The sequence below is a fragment of the Pararge aegeria genome, chromosome 14, assembly GCF_905163445.1.
Source record: "Pararge aegeria chromosome 14, ilParAegt1.1, whole genome shotgun sequence".
Taxonomy (NCBI): Eukaryota; Metazoa; Arthropoda; class Insecta; order Lepidoptera; family Nymphalidae; genus Pararge; species Pararge aegeria.
The window spans coordinates 13,873,305-13,895,310 of record NC_053193.1 but is presented as its reverse complement, the minus strand read 5'-3'; the positions used below and the strand labels follow the sequence as shown (position 1 = coordinate 13,895,310).

Below are 22,006 nucleotides of genomic sequence, written 5' to 3'. Positions count from 1 at the left end.
ACACCTGTATCGTATTCATATATTGTATGAAAATAAATTGATCGCTACTAAGCGATAAGGCCGCCTTTTCTTTTCTAATTCCAATTCTGTATTTCAATTCTTCTTTTATATTTAGTACCTAGGGCAGAAACTAGAACCTTAGCGGTAGAGTTACTTTCCCAAGTAATTTAACTCTGGCTCTATTAAAAAGATGGCCTAAATTCTAAAGCTGTCTGTTCTTTAAATTTTTATTAAGAGCCGTATTAGATGCGGCATGCGACAGTGGTGTCAGAATTTTTAGTGTTTTTTTATTAATGGAACGGTCGCCCGCGCCTTTAATAAATTTTTATGAAACGCTCTTACAGATAATTCAATCTACGCAAGAGTTAACGATTTTTAAAATGCTTTAACGCTCAAAGCGATATTTATATATACATATGGCTATATATATATATATTTATATACATATAGCAGCTCGTGATGCTGATTCACTCATTGATCAGCTCTCCTCATTGAAAACGTCCTTGTTCACCGATTTAACTGGTTATAGTTGCGCAATTTTCGTGATATAAATAAAAGATGATTTTGGTGAATACCAGTTGCTTAAGGACGAAATAATGATTCACCTTACGTGATATTTTGAAGCGAACATTATATTAACTTTCCTCTTGTTTATTATATATTGCATATAGTATTGCTTCATTATAGAACATGTTCTCTTAACAAGGGTTGTTGTGGAACGAATCATGCATCACATTAGCTTCCAAAGTAAACGCTACACGTTATTTTAGTAAATGAACAACTTACGAGAAACTTCTGTAAATAATAATAAATAAAGTATATTTGTAATTTCTCCTTTATTACGCAATAAAGATGTTTAAATAAATAAATAAGTAAAAATAAATAAAATAAAAAAGCCTTTTATTATTCCTTGATTGAATGAAAATATAAATAATAATATATAAGAAAATACATAATAAATATAAAAATAGATAAGAATATAAGCTTTTACAAATTTGTTATGTTAGATATATATATATATATATATATTTTTATGACCAAGGATAATCGAAATAAAAATCAGGAATTATTATTGAAATTATATGTATTAAGTAATCCCACTTTATAAGGTGGGAGGATTCGGCCGGGGCTAATCTCCACCCTACCGATAAAGACGCCGTGAGATTGCAGTCAAGGGGTTACAATAACAAAGTCAAAATCGGTTCATCCGTTCGGGGACTACGATGCCACAGACATACATGCAGATACACAAATACAGACACGTCAAACTTATAACACCCCGTCTCTTTTGCGTAGGGGGACTGGCGGGCCCGACATTTCAACACTTACATTAATACATACTTACGTACATTGCACCTATATATATAACTGGCTTCTTACATCATTTTATTAGTAACAATGCTACAATGTAGTAAGTATTAAAACTATTGAAAACTGTCATCTACCCTTATTTGCAGGTACTAATGTTTTCCGTCCTTTAATAGAACCATGGACCATAAACATTCTAGTATACCTACATTGGACTATTAACTATCCATGTAGGCATAAAACGACCAATTCTTCAACTGCAATTGCATAATGCATTTTATATGCACAAGATGAGACACCATCGCTAATTTAGGTGCCTTCAATACGCATCTAGACAATGCAACCTATAAACAATCACTCTCCACACTTTACCAGGGATGGCGAACATTTTATAATGACCAACCAATAGGCGAGTTTGGAAGCGGGGGCTTGAACCACTTTGTCTGCCAGTTCGTCGATTGAATGTTCTGGAAAAAAAAAATTAATTGTTACATACAGAAACCGTGACCACGACTAACACTTAAGCATTAAAAACCACTCCACTTTAGAATGGTTTCTCGAACAAACGGTTAGTCACTTAGCATTTTGTAATACTTATTCAATATTTTATTAATTTCACTGAGATGGCCTCTTTCTCGCTTACTTTTGATGGTGCTGGCTCGCAAGCCTTTGCTCATATAAAAGGTTTCTGAATTCCCTTGGCAGTTTAGTGGCTCCTCTCTGAACCTTTTCAAGTATCCCTGTATCTTTAACAAAATATGGACTCCAGACTTATATCAGCAATAGAGTTATACAAATAGAATGCCTTGCCCATAATGGAGTATAACTAAATCAGTTTAAGAAAAAACTTTACAAACATCATAAAGAGAAAAAGAACAAGATATGATATAGACTCAGCGAAAGCTGCTTAGTCTATTATGTAATAAAAATATTCACGAATGTAGCAATGGCGTTGATGCGATGGCACTGGCCATTTAATACTAAGTTAATTCTTAGGTGATGAGAGATTCATAGGCTGTGGCTAGTTACCACCCAACCGACAAAAACGTGCCGAAACTAAAAAGGGATATGGCTTATAACAGTCATATCCCTAAACAGGTTAGTCCATTACCATCTGTGGTGATTTTTGCATTCAAGGGTTAACTTGTATTGGAATAAAAAATAAAAGGTATAACCTGCGCCATTAAAGAATAGATATTTATAAATGGCGACCGATTTCGCGCTATATCTTTTGCACAATATATCAACAAGTAACTGCCCGAATATTACGCGAAAGAGATACCACGACATCGGTCGTATCACCGACTGTTCAATAAGTATGTAAGCAAAACATTAATGTCAACGGTTTTTGTTAAGCCAAACTCTGTAAGCTACATAATAATATATGACTCAAAATTTTAATAAAATATTATTAATATATAAAATGTAAAACATATTTTATTAATTATAAATGATGTCTACCGGTAGCGCCGTGGTGGCCAACATTTTTTTTGTTTTCTGTGTGATGGTGATAAGTACATTCGTTAACTTTTAGATACACGCAGCTTTAACTTATTCAAGAATCACAATCTACATCAGGAGATATTCTTTTTGCCAACGCCATCTCGTAGTTTTATTAGAACTTAGCTGATTTCCGTGCTAGCTTCCCTACCTATGGTTTGTCACCTCTGCCATGAGGTGCGAAGCCGTTGTCTTAAGATGGATAATCGATGATAATTATCTATAACGACCCATTGTCCGGCGGCGTGTGCTAAATTATAGTTATAGAGTAGAATATTGATCACAGATACATGCATGTTGACACTATGGATGCAATTGGGATTCAGTCTCTAGGGAAAACCATTAAGTAGTCAATAACAAACAATACAATGACATCTCACAAAGCAGCTAAGCGCATAGCATAGGTTACGATAATATATATATATATATATATATATATATATATATATATATATATATAGATATTATCGTAACCTACATAATATCTATATATATATTTATATATATATATATATATAGATATTAAGATAATTTAAGAAAGTATCTGGCAGGTCATATACAACAGAAAGAGAAAAAGCACAAGATGTGAACATGAACTCATTACCGGCCCACTACTGGGCATGTGTGTCCTCTCCAAATGAGAAGGACACTGGCAAATTAAGGAATGGTGGAATTCACACGCCTTTGAGAACATTTTAGAGAACTCTTAGGCATGCATGTTTCCTTACGATGTTCTCCTACACTGTTTAGCCAAGTGATATTTCATTGCTCAAACGCGCAAAGATTTGGAAGTTAGAGGCGCCTGCCGAGGATCAAACTTGGCCCCACCGAGAGCGAGATGTACGATCGCAGATGCAGCTTTTACATGATATATTAGAGAAAATATTATATATACCTTATAAGGAAACCTTTAACAGTAATTCTATTACTGTTAAAGGTTTCCTTACCCCAAGGTCGACCGGCTGACGACAAATAGACGACACGCAGAACTCTCGAACCCCAAAGAGTTCTACGTCAAGACTGACGAACCAAAAATGGTATGTCCGGAGTAATTCAGACCCAATTACGGCTCTTGGGGCTCGACTTGTGGATCTGCAACAAGCCCTTCGACGCAACTGCTACCTCAATGATTGCGGCGAGTGGCTGAAAATTAAGGTGCTTGTATACATATTTACGAGTATATACGTATGTGCGAGTGGTTTATATATAAACACCTCCATATACCTCTGCTGTGAGATTTACCTTAATTCAACTTTCTCTTGCGTAATATTAGTAATTAAATGAATAAACAAATAATCCTACTAATATTACGAGTAGGTATAAATGCGAATGTTTGTAGACGAAATAAATTTGACTGAATTTTGGAATGGAGATAGATTATTCCCTGGATTGACACATAGGCTGCTTTTTATCCTAGGAAAATGTACGGTTCCCGCAGGATTTATGTTAAATTAAAAAAACATTTTTTGGTATATTTCTGGTAAAAAATGTAACCAGAGAAATGCACCTTTTTTTGCTTCGCCATCTACATAAGGTATTGCAATGTAATTAATAATGGTATAATTATGAAAAAAAATACTTTGCGAGTGTGCAATTAAAGTTATTGAAATAATGAGATTTTAAGTTATTTGAGTATTAATTAATTATGTTAATTTAAAGATGCTGTTATTTTATTTTCGGTGTCACTTTATGCCTATATACCTGTATTGAGTGTATATGGCAAGATCTATTGTGTTAAAAAAACTTCGGAGGCAGAGCGGCCAGTCAAGTGTATCGTGGATCGATGGAGTGTCCCATGGACGGCCCTCATCTTTTATTCAAAGAGAGATAGATTCTAACTCGCTGTTACCTTTAGTTGAGTTAAATGTTTCTTAATCATTTGTTATGTATAAATAAACTGCTTATAATTTCTTACCTATACAGAAAAACCCAAATTCAATCAACTTTTAGTCTGACCCGATAATCGGAGCTCAGACCTCGTGATCAAACATACTAAGTACAACCAGTCAGTTAACAGTGTGTTTCGCATGAGGTATTAATATAAATATCAAGTTCTACATAGCAGTACATTGGAACATGAAGGTGGAACGGAACATGTGCCAAAATACAATTTCGAGGGAGTTGTCACGCCGAACGTGTTTAGGAAATGAGGTAGACGTGACTGAGCGAAAGTGTTAAATATGTATAGGGCTCTTGTATCTAAATGCACGTTTTATTTCTCCGAGTTGTATCACATTTTATGTTGGTTGAGACTAGCTCCATTATGTAAGAACTTATTATTTTGAATGTGAAGAAATTTTCCACCTACCTCGTCATTACGTCACAGGGAAGTGGGGTCAATGATGGACGATGGTAGATGCTACAAACATGCTGGCCGGCTAGCGGATGGATAGTAAACGACCGGAAGATAAGACCAGTGTGATCGGCTGATAGGCGCGGTCGATAACGACAATAGCGATCTGATTATGATAAAGACCGGCAGTTGTAGCTGAGTGTTCCAAGACTACGAGCACTCGGTAGGCGATGGTCGACAGCGACCAAAGTGATCAGAGGCAGGCATGACAAAAAGCCATTAACTCAAAAAAGAAGAAGAAGTGATCAGAGCGATTGGCTGACAGAAAGTAGACGACTGGTATATGCGGTCGACAATTACCAAAGTGACCCGATTGTCTGGCTGATAGAAAGTAGACAACGGACAGACGCGGCTATTGCGACCAGATCAACCGGCTACCGGCTGACAGAAAGTAGACGACTGGTATATGCGGTCGACAATAACCAAATCGACCGGCTTTTGGCTGATGGAAATTAAACGACCGGTAGATACGGTCGACAACGACCATAGCGATCTGATTATGATATATAAGGACCGGCAGCGGTAGCTGAGTGTTCCGAGACTACGAGCACTCGGTAGGCGACAGTCGATAGCGATCAAAGTGAACAGAGCGATTGGCCGATGGAAAGTAGACGACGGACAGACGCGGTCTATGACCAGAACGACCGAAAGTAAACGACCGGTAGATGCGGTCGACAACGACCATAGCGACTGGCTGGTGATAAAATGACAACCTGCAGTCGAGGTGGAGTTTTCGAACACTGCGACCTGACGGCAGATGGCGTTCAACATGGATGAGACAACGCATTGTCTTCTATCACGGCCATCGACGTCGCACCTAAGATGTTGTTAGGTACTTCATCATGTCAACCAATCTACGTCCACTGCTGGACATAGGTCTTGGTTAGATACTTACTTACATATAATGAACCTACTTCTGCCAATTCGAAACTAATAACCTGGGTATATATATATAAAATGTGAGCTTAAAATGTTCAAAGTAAAAAAAAAAACACATTTCAAATTTTACCAACAGATGGACTACCTTCTTCTAGTGCAAAGCATGTCCAATTGGTACACGAGGCTCTCGGCTCCATCTCCGGGTTGGACCAAAAGTTCTTAAGTAGTAAATAATTTGGTTTTAAATAATTTGGTTTTTCGTTTAATATATCTCAGTAGGTACCCCGACTCGTGGTTAAGAAATTGACAATGGTCTTTTGGTCCACTTCTGTGGATGAGAGATCTCGTTTACCCATCTATCGACGTAAACATCCCTAGTATTTTAAAATAATCGTAAAATCCTACCAATCTGTATGGAGTAGCGCGGTGGATCAGTAGTCAAATACCGTTACTCCAGGCCTTTGCCTTATGGTAATAAATAGTGACAGAACCCCGGTAAAAAGCCTGTTGGTATGAAAAGGTGCGATTTTGTATGTAGGTATTCGGTACAAAGTTACCGAGAACATCAAAGAGCAATATGTAGGCATTAATCTTCAAAGGACTGACTCATTTTACACGTAATAAAATATGTAGGTCGGTGAAATTGAGCGTGACTTGGAATTTAGCAGTTATGAATGTTTATTCCTTATATCCTAAATACGTTCAAAACGTTTACGTCGTTGCGTTGACGAGCGATGTAATTTTATAAGTTTATATGGGTTGGAAAGGTGGAATTGTATGGCCGCCTGCACACAGCCAATATTATTGACAATATAAATATTGGTTGGAAGCAGGCGATACTTTGCGGAATTCCATGATGTACAATGAAAGTTAAGCGTAATTTCTATTTTTAATTTTTTCAATCTTTATACTTCACACTAAAGAAATCTTCGGCAATGTACTCTCTACGCACGTTTTTCTTCGACACCGGAGCAACCTCAGGAGATGTTGACTTTACAATGACTGCAAAATTATTCATTGTAAAGTCAATTTCTCCTGACTCTACCACTGGTTCTGTAGGTAGATTCTTATGATGTGTGTATTTTTGTAAATAAATACATTATTATTTATGTTTTGATGTTTCACCACAGCGTCATCGCCTTTTTCTAGATGATTTTAATAAAACCGGTATCGTTTGCTTCTTCCAAGCATTTCACGTGTCATAGAGTTACGGGAAATCTCGACAATTATGACATTAAAAATATATAGATATTAATTAATCTGTCTTAAGTTAACCCCCTTCATTTTTTTAAGTTGCTATGTCATGATTGCCGAGAATATTTGTGACTCTATGGTAATTGGAATGCTCAGAGGAAGCAAACAATACCTGTTTTCAAAAAATCTGACTAAGAAAGTCGACGACGCTACTTCCGAAGTATTTATTTACAAAAATACACACATGATAAGACTCTACCTTCCGAACCAGTTATAGAGTCACTACAAACAGACATACTTGCCGTTTTAAATAATAATAAATAATAATAATAAATAAATATACTACGACAATACACACATCGCCATCTAGCCCCAAAGTAAGCGTAGCTTGTGTTATGAGTACTAAGATGGCTGATGAATATTTTTATGAATATGATACATAAATACTTAAAATATACATATAAACACCCAGACACCAGACTTAGCGACTATAAATACATTTTAGTCAACACAAGTTGTATATACTATAGGCATTCCTTCTGTTTTCAAATAAAACACTATTTATTAAGAATTTATTTAATTCTTCGACAACTTAAGACATTAACATTACAAAATAAAATCTCATTATTATTTATTTACAAATTGATTTATTCATAAAAAAATATATAAAAATAATAGATCATATTAATTTTGTTGTACTATTATATAATACACTTATCTTATAACTTAATCTACTTTGTATATTTAATCTTTGGGAATTATTTAAGATGTAAATATTTGTATATTTTCATTTTACTTTGAATTATTCAAAGCCATTAAGCCATTTAATAGCAAAAGTTGATGAGCAGTCATGCAAATTGCAGCAGAAGTCATAAAAATCCATTTAAATCAAGATTGATTTAAACGCTTTGTTTCCTATTCAATTAATGTCAGTGTACATAGCAAAAAATGTATATTATGTGCGTTTGAATACCTTAGTATTTCATATTATATGTACCGACTCCTCATAATTACATTACACATAATGCCGTTTTATACTATCGCAAAAACAGCAAGTAAATTGAAATAAACCATAATTTAGATAACTACGCAAATTTATAAGAATTACTCGTCAAGAATTTTTACAATGGGCTTGAATTATATTTAACTCTACTAGATTTACTCAAAAATGTGACTTGCTGAATTTTTAAACATCTGCCATTTTGACGTTCCAGCTATGCCAATATTAAAAAAATATTATCACCTTTCATTTAACGATATATTTACTTAATTTCTATTTTTATATAACTATTATATTATTAACATTCTCAACGATATGTTTGTTGATACATGCTAACTTAGCCATTTATATTTTAGATATATATTTTGCATAGTTTAATTTCAGTCAGTCATATATATATTTTAGATATTTGAATACATAGTTTATCTATATTTATAGTACATTTATGTTTTATCAGTTATTACTTATCGGTCGCTGCTGTATTTGCCAGAGACAAGTAATTTTACTGAACTATCAATTATCAACAGGTTGATAACGTTGTGATTTGCACTTGACCGCTATGGAGTACAAAGTATAATATTGATACTAATTTTCCTCACATGTAACTGTTGCAAAGTTTATATATAGTGTTTTAACTCACAGAAAGCAATATTATGAAATTTATACGAAGTGTTTATGCATGACCGTTAGGAATAGGAAGATTTGGTTGTAAATATCAGTCTAGACTTTCACAAAAGTATTCATTATTAAAAAGTATTTGAATCAATCGAATCGAAAATCGCAAGATTGTTTTAAAGAAAACTGAACCTGCATCTTGCTCGGAATAAATAAAACCACAATTTTAAAAACACTATTCTCAAAATTTTTACAAAAAGAAAAAAAACGTGTTAAAAATGTCACCAATTTCGGTTAAATGATATTTTTTAGATTTTCCTTTAGTAAATGCAGTTAAAATACGGTTCAAAAACACTAGATATATATTTTAAGCCTAATTTTTCTAACAGGTCGGGTAGCTGACATATAACATGGTTGCCTCATAAACTTAGCCTGTATTACGAACCACGTTTATGATAAACTGTAGTATCTTTTAAGTATTTTGCACACCACTCGCTCGGCAATGCCTTATTAAATAGCCTAGTATTGAAAGGTCAAGTTAGGCAATACATTAATAGGTTAGGCGGGTATGTAATGTACTGAAGTCTCTAGGGGCTTTTATGATGTGAAACATGAACCATAGAGTATAGATTGTAAAAAAAAACTACAAAACTTGATTGTCCCCTCGCTACACTCTGGATTCTAGAAACAATACCCTCCTATTTATCCCTGTGCCCGTAACGTAAGCTTTGCTTTACCATCTTGTAAAAAAATGTAATATTACCTCATATCATTGATATATTTTATAAAATGTATATAATATTATTAAATTATTTATCCGTTTATAATATTATTAAATAGTATTTAGTTATCTCTGCTCATCTGGGATTGATAAAGTCTGGAAGATATGCTTGTACCAGAAACCTACAGTCTTGCCCCAAGCGCCGAGCGTTGCGTCATCTAGTTTCAGTACTTCAATGAACATGTTTACAATTACGCCTTTTAAATCCTGCAAAAAAGGTATTGATTAAAAATTATGATTTTTTAAAGCTTAGTTCCTGTACGTCTTGAAGGAACCTCGGATAGGGAATTTACACAGGACTTTGTGTCGACTGGAGATTTTTAGCTGGGATCAGTCATCACCGTAAGCCGCTAAAGCTAAAGGACGGTTTATTTATGATATGTGGATGAGTTAGTGTGAATATGTGAATGTATAAATAAAATAAACTTATATATATGTGTTGCCTACAGACGGTTAAAATGCTTCCGAATGATAGAAAGCTTTGCTTCTATACTGGTTTGTAAACTAAAAATTTATTAAAGACATTTTAAATTTATTAAATGTTATGAGTTAAATTATTTAATGAATATAAATAGTTAAATTAACGAGGTGTATGGTATCAAATAGCTTTGTTCTAGAGTTGAAGAACATAAAAAATATGGCAAGTAAAATTATTTGGAAAATCACCAACTGTGTGTGCGGCACTAATGAATTAAAAAAAAAATATATACTACGACAATACACATATCGCCATATCGCCCCAAAGTAGATTGTATTATGGGTAGTACTACGATGACTGTTGAATATTTTTTTTAAACAATATACAAAACACCCATACCCTGAAAAACATTCATGTTCAAAACACAAAAATTTTCCAGTTGTGGGAATCGACAGCCTAGGACTCAGAGAGCAGGGTCGCTGCCCACTGCGCCAAGGAGCCGTCAATGAGAAATTCAAATTCATTTCACCGATGGCCGGTTAAATAGATGTATGGAACTTACGTGAAAATGCTGCTCCTGTATTTTCCTTTTTCCATGCGATTCACCGAGCTTCTGCATCAGAGTCGCAACTAATTCTGGCTGGTTGAGCGTGCTGATCGCAAGGTTCAGGGAGGTCATCAAACTTATGACGTGAGCTTTGAACTGTATGTTGCTGTCGTAATCCTCTTCGGAGAGGTTCCTTAGCATTCGGAAATATTGCTTCGCTTCTGGATATGCACGGAAGTATCTGGAGGCAAATAGGAAAATTAGTTTATTCGTTTTTATTATAGAGATGGGATATTTAGGGATGGGAGGATGAGATCATTCACTAAGAAATATACCAGAAAAATGAGTATGTAATATAGTCATTAACTGGTAATCCGCGAGATGGAAAAGAAACTTCGTGTAAAATTTTCACCTAAAATGCAGAACCTTAAGACAACAATCTACAAACAGTGCGTGTAGTCGCCAACTACGTTAATGTGCCCCATAAAAATATTCAGAGTCGACCAATAGGCGCCTGGGAGAGCTAAACTTGAAACATCTCTTTGTGATCAAATCAGGAATGAGGAGATCCGTAGAAGAACCTGAGTTACCGACATAGCTCAACGATTCTCGAAGCTGTTTGATAATGGATGGGGCTCGTAGCTTGGAGATCCGCAAGGTTCTGGTATGAGACCCCAACTACTACAGGCAGACGGCATCAAATGACTCCCAGGGAAAAGTTTGACGCAAGCGGCAAAAGACCACGGAATTGTAACTCTCTGCAAAATACCTACGCCGAGTATAATTTTAAATTAAAGTACGACGGAGTTACGAAACAGGTGTACCCTAAACTCCAACTCCATACTGTAATACTTCCTCTCCTATAGAAAGGAGAATTTTTTAGGGCAACGGGGCATTAATTGGCTGAGAATGATGAATACAGTTGGTGACGGTAGATCAGAATACAGTTGTCACCACCCCTCTTCTTTCTGCGGGTGCTGACGAGGCGGCTAAGGTAGTACGGAGTTCGGGCAGCAGTGGCATCTGTGCTACTACAACCATATACTGCGATCTCTAGCTCGTCTGCCCAGCGTGGTGATAATGGAAAAATTCTCCATAGGATCGGGAGAGGCCTTTAGTTCAGCTGTTGATGATGATTAATACATGTTGAAAAATATTTCATTGAGCAACATTAAAAATGAGTGCTATGAGAACTAATAAAACAATTGATCTTGAATAAATAGTTCAAGATCAATTGTTGTTGTAATGGTTATTAATGTAAATGTGGTGTGTGTTTTGGACGGCCGATTGGCGCAGTTTGCAGCGACCATGCTTTCTGAGTCCAAGACTGGAAATTGTTTGTGTGATGAGCGTGAATATTTTTCAGTGGCTGGGTGTTTATATGTATACTCTAAGTATTTAAATGTATATTATTCATAAAAGTATTCATCAGTCATCTTAGTACCCATAACACAAGCTCAGCTTACTTTGAGGGTAGATGGCGATGTGTGTATTGTCGTAGTATATTTATTATTATTCTTTTTCATTCTTAACAATGCTTAAAAATAAAATAAAAAACGCTATTAAAAATGTATAAAAAAAAACATCCACCCTCCGCTTGCGGGGCTTTTGAATGCCCAAGCAACCGGCGGTCAGGGCTCCAGAGTGAGGAATCTCCTCACAATACGCGCCGTTTCAAGAACTACTGCCTTCTGTATCCGACCCTTGATCCAACAACCAAGCGAAAGCTTCTTAAGATGTTGGTCGAAGCTTTTCGCGAGAAGACCATTGACTGAAACGACGATCGGAACAATAACGCTAGACTCAACATTATTATTTATTATTATTATAGCCTAGTGGTTGCGGCATCGGCTTTTGTTGGGCCGAGTTCGAATCCCAGCCTCCAACTTTTGTAAGTAATGTGCGTTTTAAGTAAAATATCACTTGCTTCAAGGCTGGAGGAAAACATCGTGAGGAATCCTGCATGCCTGAGAGTTCTCCATTATGTTCTCAAAGGCGTGTAGAGTGCACCAATCGGCACTGGGCCAGCGTAGTGGACTATGGCTTTAACCCTTCTCTTCGTGATCCGGTAATGGGTGAATATGATGAATATAAATGTTTATGTTAAGTTTTTAGTCTCATGATTTACGATTGTATTTACGGGTGCCTACTTTACGAGAAGTCATGTTTTATAGCACCGGTTTGTTGTCGGAATTGATACTTTGGACTGCTTTTCCACCAGAGATGTTCAATAAAGCGTTGCGGATCGCAATATTTTATAAGCATAGCTTAAGTAGAATTGCTAAGTAATGAGTTAAGCATTGATTAATCTATTTGAGAGCATTCTCCTAAATATAATTCATCCAAAACGCCAAGAATCGCTGAACTCGGTTTCCTTCTAAAGGAACTGGCCAAGTGTGCGTCAGTGTGACGTATGGAGGGTTCCCTATCTTGAAAACGAATGATTATCCATTACGTTCAATTATTGATCCTCATATATATAATTCTGCATTTCCCCAAGCGGCATAAAAGTTTTTTTTTAATTCCTGTACAAGTTATTTCGTCGTTATATTTAGTTGACTCTAATCTCACCCGGAAGTGATGATGCGGTCTAAGATGATTGCGGGCTAACCTGTGAGGGGTATAGCAGTATATACAATTTTATTTTTTTTTATTTTTTATTTATGTACCTAGACGTATCACAGGCACTTATGAAGCGTTCATACTTTGATGTTACCATTATTGTTAAGTGATGGTGATACCTACATTCGTTAACTAAAAACTTAAGCTGGGAGGGTTCCAAACGCACCATGGTCTAGCCCACAGCAAACTTAGCCGGTTTTTTTTTATCACCATCAATTAATATTTAGTTACGAAGTTAGAGCAATTCATACCCAAGCTTTTTTATTTAATCTAGTATTAAACCCATACCCTGATCGGTTGGTAAGCGGCATCGTAATCGCTAACTCGCTTGGTGGCATGTCTTTATCGGTAGGGTAGTAGCCACGGCCGAAGCCTAGACTAGACCGGAGAATATTCAGAAATTATGAATTCCCATGAAATTGGGATATGAATATTCATGAAATTGGGAATCAAACCCGAGACCTCTGCTTATAAGCCCGCAACGCGTACCACTGCGAAAGGTAGGTCGTCAAAATAGTATTTAGTAATATGTAAATTGGATTGGAATCTTTCCAAAATAACAATTTCGATCGGAAATCGTTGACTTGTTTATTTCAAAATAGCAGCAACTATGTTTATTTTGGCATTTCATTTCAAATGTTAAGGTGGATTATGTTTCTGACTGAGTGTTTGAAAAACGTTGTATTTTAATTAACATTTTCCTCTAAAGAAACGTCTGTTTTCTTTTATTAATTACAAAACTTATAGACCTACCTCTTCACTGTAATATATGGAGTTGAAATTGGATCCTTGATATTATCTATGTTTTTTTCATTGAATAAATAATTCATTAAATTATATCATGGGATTCGTACATAATTGAGGAATAAGCAAAGACAAAAAAACACACAGTGCAATATAATAAAACATTACTAAACGATTAATTAAATTTAAAATTACAAGTTTAAAATAAAAAAAAAAAACATTTATTTCGAGTAGGCCTAATATAAGCACTTTTGAAACGTCATGTCTGTCTGTTTGTAGCGACTGCGTACCACCGTTACGGAAGGCAGATTCTACCAAGTAGTAGCTGGCAAGAATCTCAGCAGTTTGCTTCGAAGCATCGGATCTGCTTTTATATATCGCAAGATTGAAAAATTAATGTTTAATTGCTAAATGTTTTTTTTGGAAAAGAGCAACTGCCGGTTTCTTCTCGGTAGAGTCTGCCATTCGAACCGGGTGGTGGAACAATCACCACAAACAGATAAACTTAACGTTTCAAACATTGGGCCTAAGTACTTACTTGAAATAACTGAGTGTCGAATTTTGAAATATTTTTATAGTGAAACTACTTTAGAATCAATGTTTTGTGAAACTAGATGAAACGAACAAAAACGAAAACAAACATAAATATTAAACAGTACATGTCACGTTAGATGGAAAATAGAATTAAGTCGAATTATTCGAGAGAATGAGATAGTAAACATTACACATTTTGTTTTATTTACTATGGAAACTGAATTATAATATACCTACCTAATGTAATATTATATACTGGTGAAACTAATAAACTTTACAGTTATCCTAATTCTCCTGAGAATCTATATCCATCCCAGTTACACTTCTGACGTGTGTGAATTACAAAGGTTTTTTTTAAATTGTAATATTTCGTATATAATGGTGTCAGTAACGCGTTATTTCATAGCTTAAACGTCTTTAAATGCATAAAATAATGATTGAAAAATGACTTTTTAAAACCAACACATTATTCCTATTTATTATTACTACATGGGGTATTGTATCAAGCATCAATTTTAGTCTATTGAGAATATTGTGGCTAAAACGAATGCAAAGGAAAAAAAACTTATTATTATCGTTTTGCTGATAGTGCAGCGTAACCCTAGACATTCAGCATTCCATTGTATCCGAGACCAATCTGAGCAATAAAATGTAATTGAATCACTGCAGTATTGTGTGGCACTTGCTGAGATTCATTTAGAATAACACTCGAATTGGGCGCAATAAACATTTTAATAGGAATGTGTTCCAATAACAAGACTTGTAAATTGGAAATATTTAAAGCGATTTTACTAACGCAGGCTTATTTAACTGATCAATCCATGCTTAATTCATTGCACATATAATTAAAAATCTGAATGTCTACTTATTTGTATTTTTTTTATATTATATTAAAAGTATAGTGTAGCGGTGATAGCCGCATTAGGTAGGACTTCGACTTCACTTTCCAGGGACCGATTTCGACGCACCTCTGACTTTTCTAAGTTATGTGCGTTTTAAGCAATTAAAATATATCTTGCTTCAACGGTAAAGGAAAACTTCAAGAGGAAACCTGCATGCCTGAGAGTTCACGTAATGTTCTCAAAAGGTTGAGTCCACCAATCCGCACTGGGCCAGCGTGGTGGACTACGGGCCTTAACCCCATTGTGGGATGGCGATGATATTCATTGGCCACATAAGTGGGAAACACCTACATAGAAACACTTCGCAGGGCATGCAAGGAACATTTCCTACATAGTGCCGTCCGTGTCGTCTGAGGCTTAGATGCTAAGTTCCGGCAAGAATACCCTTCTGACCGGAATACAGCAATGCTGTAAGGAATGCTAATTGGCGGCAGAAATAAGCATGGCCGTAGTAGGACTTGTCCCAGACGTACGCTGTCACAAAAAACCTACTCATTAAATGGTATGAACATAATCTGATGTTTCTTGTAGTACTTTCTTGGACGAGCTCGGTCACAAAAAGTTCTACTAAGACTTATTTTGTTCAGCTCGACCATTGCACCGATCTTGATGAAATTTTGCACTTATACTGCTTGTGTCCTTTAGATGGACAATGGGTACTTTTATCCGGGTGACGTTTGTATCTACAAAAACAGCCTTTGTTACATAAGCACAGCTTGACATCTGGACCGATCTTAGTGCTTTGCATAGAACTTGTATCTTGGATACGGATATAGTATGTTACTTTATCCCCTCAAATCTGAGGATTTCTGTAAGATTGATAAAAAACCGCAAAAAAAACGGGGAGGAAGTCGCGTGCAACAACAAGTTCACAATATATAATAGGTCTGGGTGGAAAAAGTGGTCAAAACTAAATTCTGTTTGTTACCAACCACCAAGTAACTAATTAGAAATTGAACAAGATCTCTACATCTCTACAAAGCTCCATTTTGTTTTCGGATAACGAGACACGTATTTTTTGCTCGTTAACATGTAGCCTGGAGCAAAAGAATAAATGAGTCCCATAATTTTGGTATTAGCTACAGTTTTATTTGCTTGCTTCACTTGATATTTTAAATTTACGATGACGCAAAGTTATATTAACTAAATTGAATCAAGAATAGTTAATAGTTTAGTATTCTTTATGTACCTGTCGACACTTGCCTAAAAATGCTGTAACAATAATGCAATCACAACACATTTCCTATTTCCTTTTGAGGAGTTCCTTGGTAGATCATCGGAGTCCAAGGTTCATAAAACGGCACTGATGTGGAACAAACGCAGAAGTATTAATAAATTCGGTCAATAAACACAGAAAAACATCTCTTTCATTCTAAATTTGATGAGACAAGACTAATACTCGTATTTTGTTATTGTGTAGATATATTGTGTAGGTATATTTAGTACGTATAATTAATAATTTTATTGTACCCGCTTTTCACTTATACCACTTTATAAAACAAAGGGCGGATGGAAGAGATAAGCTTTTCTTTTTTATTTTATTTATATGTACGCTGTTTTTTGTAGGTACATAAATAAGAAAAATAAATAAATAAAAGACATCGAATTGAATATATTTTTCGGAAGTCAATTTTATCAAGCGCTTTGTTGCCACATGTTCACATGTGCTGACGTTACTTTCTTTTCATTATAAATTCAATCGATGAATGTCCACTAATAGAAATAGATGTAGGGATTTCCATAATCAATGATTTTGCTTTATCAACCAATCAACGCTCTATGTTGTCTTCCCTCCTAGTGGGACGTCTACCAATGCCACGCATTTCAGAGCGGGCTCTCACGTCTTTATATTCTCCGACATATATTCCTCGCCATATGAGCAACTCATTCAGCTTTATCGGGTCTTCTGCGGATATCTTCATTTCTTATTTGATCACGTAGAGATACTCCGTATAAATATAGTTTTTAGAGCACAGACCATGCGACTACAATGAGGGTATGTGGACTTTAACAATTATTTAGTGATAAAAAAACCGAGACCGACAGGGAAGGCACCGCCAATATACTTACTTTTTCACAGAAAACCCCGGTTTTCATGTAAAATTCTTGGTCCAACCCAAATCGATCACAGTACCTCGAGATACGTTATTGAATATGTAACCGCTAGCAAGGCAAATAAAATGATAGGTAGTAACAATAAATTACCTTTTTAATAGTTCAGTTCCTACAGCTAAGTTATTAGCGTGCACTGGAGCCCAGGATTTCTGTACAGCGTAGATGTCGCGTTTGGTCAACCCTGATACAGGGTTCATCTCGTCAGGGTCACCACCCCACCAAAGCTGGCTGACCAGACCTCCCATTTGAACCTGAGAGAGTGCAAATAAAATACTCTACAAAAAGGCCTGTATAACTTATAAATTTACTAACAATAAGATATTAAAGATATTTTTATTAATTACTAATTTATCCATACTTGAAAAACCTTTCTTGTATTTAATAGCCCAATTTTTAAGAAACGCTATATAACTTTTTAATCTTAATCCCGGAGATGGTTATGTAGGAGATGAAAGTTTTTTATGAAAAGTTTGTAATTTTTTAAGTCGATGAACATGCGTATTAAGGATTAAATTGTTGTGAGGAAACCTGCACGCCTTAGATTTCTCCATAATCTTGGCCAGCGACAGCCTTAACCCTTCTTATTCTTAAAGGAGACCCGTGGTTGTAGTAGGACGGTAATGGGTTAAAAGTTTGAAACTGGTATGAGTACTGGTAAGTTGATTAAATACTCACGTGATTTTTATTTCAAGTGGTAGTAACAATAAAACAGTCGCACACGCCGATATCACACGAGAATTGGAAGTGGACTATGGATAATTATAGATAGAATAGCAATTTACTTAGAAGTCCCGCTGATCGACGTATTGGCATTATGACCTTATTATCTACAGATTCTGTAATACCTACTAGGATGTTTTAAGAAAATTGTCATCTTTATTGAATAAGGTCTCATGGCACAGGCACACCCGTCGCTGCAATCGCAGTCGCAGGAAATGGGCAGCAATTACTTATTATACGATTTTCGCTATCGTGGAACGTAATTAGACAGTGCTGCACATGCAATCGGTCTCTGCGATCAACCGCTATAACTCGAAAGATCGTGCAAGTAGGACCCAGTCAGTTACTTGTGTAATGGTATATGCAATGTGCAGTAAGTAACCTATGTAAGTATTTTGAATATGTGCAATATGTTAACGGACGAAATGTAAACGGTACAGCAAGCAACTCTTGCAAGACTGATGCGAGTGTTATTGCATGTGGAAACTCACTGGATTGCATGCGATCTTCAAAATCGCTTGCGATTTAGGTATCTTAATAGACACACGACAGTGTATGAATGTCAATAATATTAACATTGCCAATAATATTGCCTGTCTGTGTATCGTAAAGGATTGAAGTATTGATCAAAAAAATTGTCAATAATTGTGTTTTTGCAATGATACACGTGCACTCAATCGCTTGCCATAAGCGACACATTGCACCGTTTGTGGACCCCTTTAGATAAAATTTGTTTCGTATTTTGTTGAGTTCGCACCCAATGTGGTCAAAGTTATATTATTATTAATCAACGTACCACAAGAAAACGACACTGTACCTTTCGCAGACGATATGCAGATAGTTTATGATTTCTCGTAGGCATGGAGCTCAAATTATTTCCGCAAGTGCGGAATATTATTTGTCAACTAACCTGTAGCTCTAAAAATCACATCATCATTCCCTCTTTCCCCCGGACCTCGCTTACGAGAAGACTTGTGTAAATTAAGTGTTGATTTAATTTAGAACTATTTCTAAAATGTAAATCCTGCATATGTTAAGATAGATAAAAGTAAACGGAGAAGAGCGGGGACCCTGAGACACAGGTATTATTTTAAAACTGACTTCAGGATTCCAAACACTATTGTAAAATGACTAAAATTTTAACAATAAATTTCATTTCATTTCATTTCATTATCAAAACACTACCGTCCCACACTGAGAGAGCACTGGTCTTCTCCCAGAATGAGAAGGGTTTAAGCCTACAACGCTGACCAAGTGTGGATTGGTAGACTTCACACGCGTTCGAGAAGATTATGGAGAACTCTTAGGAATGCAGGTTTATACCTTAAGAAGTACCCCAATACTTTTTTTTTAAATTTATTGTTTAAAATAAATGTTACAAATATTTTCCAACATAATTATCCATCCCCTTAGAAACTATGCTTTTATGGTGAGGTTTATGTTTTGAATGTCAGAATTCTGACAAAGATGAGAAAACTTACGGTTTACCTACTGTTTACATACTCTAAGTAGGTACAATTATAGCAATTTAAAATATTAAACACGTAATAAATTATTTAGATTGATATAGATACATATATCGCAAAGAGAATACACCTTTTAAAATAAAATAGAAATAAAGAAATATGCGTACCGTTTCTCCTCTAATCCGGTCAATATGTCAACTTTCGTGTCATCAACAAACACGTGTTTTCGTTCGGCACTCTCGATTCAGCACGTGCAATACGGTACGATGTTGTCACGGCACTAACGAGTTCATATTGAATTATAGTTGATAGCTTATGCTTTCATATCAGTTGGTATTTGTTGAGTTGATTGCATGTGTTTGAAGACCCCTCTGGCGCAGCGGTATGCCTTATAGGGATATGTGTGAGAGCGGTTATTTATTCGAGGTGTATAATATCTCTAAATTGGTCCAGATTAGGAGAGATCGTTGGTGTTGTGATCAGTAAGTTTTTTTTGTATTCCACTACAAGTTGACTGCATTCTCACGTGCTGGTAAGTGATGATGCAATCTAAGATGGTAACGGGCTAACCTGTTAGGGTTTAACAATTATATTAAACTTATACCCCTAATCGGTTCACATGGGAAGTATACCGTCTCAAACAAATAAATATGGTTTATAAATAACAGACTTCTGAGATAACAAGCATAACCAAAATAATACAACCGAATTGAGAACCTCCTCATTTTTTGTAAGTCGATTAAAAAGAATAATTTTGCCAGTTTTTGCAATACTTCTCAAAGATGATATATATTCTATATTAGATGTAATGTTATTATTTGGTACCAAAATATTATAGAGTCCTTCAGGAGTTCCAACCGGATATAAGCCAACATAGATTATTTCTAAGTAGGTAGATTAACATGTTGAAAATATTAAAAAAAACCGTCTAATAGAATTAATTAGGTGGTAGAATCACTTCAAACAGACAGACTTGACGTTTCAAAAGTGCTTATATTAGGCCTACTTGAAATAAATGAATTTTGAATTTTTGAATTTAATATCATGACATGTTCGCGGTTCCATACCTTCGTCTAAATTATACGCAGTAAAAGGGAAAAGTCTTTTGTTTTGAATACTTGAGACGATTTTACTTAAGAATTCATAATTTTTGATCATATGACCAATAATCATGACATGATTTAATGCTAAAAAAAAACCCTTCTGGCCTAAACCCTGCTTACTCGGAGAGGCCGCCTACTTAGCAGAGAGCAAAGTGTCAGATTTTCTACCTACGTTTACTCACTCGATCGCGTCAAAGTTAACTTCGACTTATATGGCATCGTAAGATCGCCATCTAGTGACAGTACGGTTTCCCGAAATTGTAACTGACGCTCCTTCGATAGCATATAAATCTAAGTTAACTTTCACGCGATCGAGTTAGTAAACGAAGGTATAAAATCTCACACTTTGCACTCTGTTGAGGACCAGTGGAGCAGTAATGAGTTGATAATAATGACAATATTTATGAGAGGGTGCTATTTGAATTGAGAAAGGGACAGAAGTCATTTGTGGGATTGAGTATACGCTTTTATAATATGATTCCTAAGGTAATTTTGGACATACCGAAACACATTTATTACAGCGAGGTTATTATACAATTGATGAATTTCTTAATGACAAGGTTGCTTTGAAGCATCCGGCTCCGCTTTCATCTCTCACAAGATAGAAAAATGAATTATAAAATGTAAAACGTAAATTGTTCATATTGGAAAAGATCAACTGCTGAGTTTCTTGCCGGCTTCTTCTCGGTAGAATCTGCCTACCAAACCGGTGGTAGAGTCACTACACACAGACTGACTTGACGTTTCAAAAGTGCTTATATTAGGCCTACTTGAAATAAATGAATTTTGAATTTTGAATAACTTAGTACCACACTCATTGCCTCGCGGCTATTGGCGAATTAAATATTATTTACAAGATAACATTTACTTACTCATATCTACTCATTACACATTTCTTATCATCTTTGTTTTTCATTCATCACATGACTACCGTCGCTCTGTAGGTATTTATTTATATAACATATAATATTTTGTAGGCAGTTTACACCGATGACCCCGGCGTAAATAGACCTCGCGTATTACATAATGCACGCTGTGCTGATGAATTAAGCTTTATTGCGATTACTTGAGTGGAATTTATTTTTGCGTAGTTCATGTACGACACAGCTTAGACATCATACAGTAGTCTGTAATTTTTTAACCCCCATTATCGAAAATCTATTGATTCAAGTTTAAAATAAATGGACCTGTAATCAGTAGTATAC

General features: G+C 35.5%; 1 protein-coding gene across 2 annotated transcripts; it reads right to left on the bottom strand.

The window, feature by feature from the left end:
- Window positions 1-7,951: 7,951 nt before the first annotated feature.
- On the bottom strand, window positions 7,952-19,974 carry LOC120629419 (cytoglobin-like). Of its 2 annotated transcripts, none has more exons than XM_039898360.1 (4): window positions 19,866-19,974; window positions 17,603-17,763; window positions 10,611-10,836; window positions 7,952-9,837 (listed from the first exon to the last, which is right to left on the bottom strand). In XM_039898360.1, exons 2-4 carry the CDS (start codon window positions 17,755-17,757, stop codon window positions 9,697-9,699), a joined length of 522 nt encoding a protein of 173 aa, XP_039754294.1. In that variant the 5' UTR covers window positions 17,758-17,763; window positions 19,866-19,974; the 3' UTR covers window positions 7,952-9,696. The 2 variants fall into 2 exon arrangements, with proteins under 2 accessions (XP_039754294.1, XP_039754293.1); XM_039898359.1 differs by lacking the exon at window positions 19,866-19,974 and adding an exon at window positions 18,188-18,261.
- Between the last annotated feature and the right edge of the window lie 2,032 nt (window positions 19,975-22,006).